The sequence below is a fragment of the Juglans regia genome, unplaced genomic scaffold (assembly GCF_001411555.2).
Source record: "Juglans regia cultivar Chandler unplaced genomic scaffold, Walnut 2.0 Scaffold_25239, whole genome shotgun sequence".
Lineage (NCBI taxonomy): Eukaryota > Viridiplantae > Streptophyta > Magnoliopsida > Fagales > Juglandaceae > Juglans > Juglans regia.
In genome coordinates, this window is record NW_023356630.1 from 1 (window position 1) to 2,348 (window position 2,348).

The following is a 2,348-nucleotide window of genomic DNA, read 5'->3' on the forward strand; positions in this document are numbered from 1 at the left end:
GTGGCGCCCCCGACCCCCATGTAAGGAAACACGGGAATCGAGACGCCAGGATGGTGACAACACGGTCATGCATCCCAACGATAGTGCCAAGTGTGTGTACATGCAACGGTGTACAAAATAACGCAACGGATTAGTCAACTAAGTACCAGAATTTAAATACAATCTAAACATCAGTAAGGTTTAAAAGTAGTTATACAGTCATCCAAAATTAAAATACCATACAGTAAAATAAAATAACTAAGCAAGTGATCCTAGATCACTCGTCAGGCGGAGCCGTCTCCTCAGGCTCGCCCTCATCCTACTCATCTGCATCAAAATCTGCGTTACCACAAAATGGTACTGCAGGTAAGTATAACCCAAATAACCACGTAATTAAAATGCATTAATGCAACCAACATGCATGCATATGATGAAATATGCATTTTCCTCAAAACATCATTTTTTCCGAAAATGATTATTTTCCAACACATGCCAAAATCCCATTTGGCCCAAAATATTTGTAAAACATTTTCCCGGAAAATGATTTACACAAAATTCAACACACACTATTTTCTCAGAAAATAGCCAATTAATCCATTATTACCATATGCACCATGATCTCTCCTAGGGATCATCCACAAGTCCTGGCTTCGTAGCGATGCCCAGTTCCGCGCCCAGCGCGTTCATGGCCAAGCACCCACTACACATATGCTGCAAGGTGAAGCGGTAAACTGGTGGGAGACCAAGCGGCCACTCCTAGAAATGGAGTTGGGATCCTTGGCTACTGTGTCTTGGCAGCATTTTAAGAAAGAATTTGATGACTGATACTTCACTGTTTCGGTGAGACGGCAAAAGGCTCGAGAGTTCAATAATTTGGTTCAAGGAGACATGACTGTCGAGTAATATGCAACGGAATTTATGGAGCTTGGACGGTTCGCTCCTCAGCTTACTGCTATTGAGGAATTGCGGGTTGAGAGTTTCCAAGAGGGCCTGCGCCACGAGGTACGTAGACAAGTAGCTTGTCTTCAGATTATGGAATTTCAAAAGTTGGTGGATTTGGCAAGTATTGAAGAGCGGGAAAATAGTTTTGGGGTAGGCTCCCCTCCAGGTCAGAAGAGGCGGAGTTATGTTGGTGAAGTAAGTAGTTCTGGGTCACCGCATAAGTTCGTGCAAAGGACTAGAGCCCGTTCGCAGACAACCTCTGGTGTTCGTGCTGGTGGTGAAGCCCCAGTTTGTAACAGGTGCAATAGAGCCCATGAGGGCGACTGCGGCCAAAGGGGAATTCAGTGTTTTAAATGTGGCCAGCCGGGTCACTTTGCTCGTGAGTGTCCCAGTCTAGCTCTAGGAGGTCAAGGAGGACGAGGAGGTTGACGAGGTGGAAGGGGGAACCAGAGACAATTGGTACAAGCCCAGGTCTATGCAGTGACTCCTGGTGATGTGGATTACGGGACTCATAATATATCATATTTATTTTTAATAAATACTTTAACTTACAACACCTTTAAAAAATTATTTCAAAATAATAAAATAATTTCTGGTACTATCCTAAGAGACATGTGGTTTTACCCAGAACCGAACTACTCTGATACCACCTGTGGCGCCCCTGACCTCCATGTAAGGAAACGCGGGAATCGAGACGCCAGGATGGTGACAACACAGTCACGCATCCCAACGATAGTGCCAAGTGTGTGTGTACATGCAACGGTGTACAAAATAACGAAGCGGATTAGTCAACTAAGTACCAGAATTTAAATACAATCTAAACATCAGTAAGGTTTAAAAGTAGTTATACAGTCATCCAAAATTAAAATACCATATAGTAAAATAAAATAACTAAGTGATCCTAGATCACTCGTCAGGCGGAGCCGTCTCCTCAGGCTCGCCCTCATCCTCCTCATCTGCATCAAAATCTGCGTTACCACAAAATGGTACTGCAGGTAAGTATAACCCAAATAACCACGTAATGAAAATGCATTAATGCAATCAACATGCATGCATATGATGAAATATGCATTTTCCTCAAAACATCATTTTCCCCGAAAATGATTATTTTCCAACACACGCCAAAATCCCATTTGGCCCAAAATATCCGTAAAACATTTTCTCAGAAAATGATTTACACAAAATCCAACACACATTATTTTCCCAGAAAATAGCCAATTAATCCATTATTACCATATGCACCATGATCTCCCATAGGGATCATCTGCACGTCCTGGCTTCGTAGCGATGCCCAGTTCTGCGCCTAGCGCGTTCATGGCCAAGCACCCACTACGCAACAAGCGATGCCCAGTTCCGCGCCCAGCGCATTCATGGCCAGACATCCTCTAGTCCCCGCCAGCAGAAGAACCACAGAGTCGGCACGAGAC

The 2,348-nt window shown here is 44.0% G+C and overlaps 1 protein-coding gene across 1 annotated transcript; it reads left to right on the forward strand.

The window, feature by feature from the left end:
- Window positions 1-897: 897 nt before the first annotated feature.
- LOC109009778 (cold shock protein 2-like) lies at window positions 898-1,350 on the forward strand. The gene has a single exon (XM_018990393.1). The coding sequence runs from the start codon at window positions 898-900 to the stop codon at window positions 1,348-1,350; it is 453 nt and encodes a 150-aa protein (XP_018845938.1).
- Window positions 1,351-2,348: the final 998 nt, after the last annotated feature.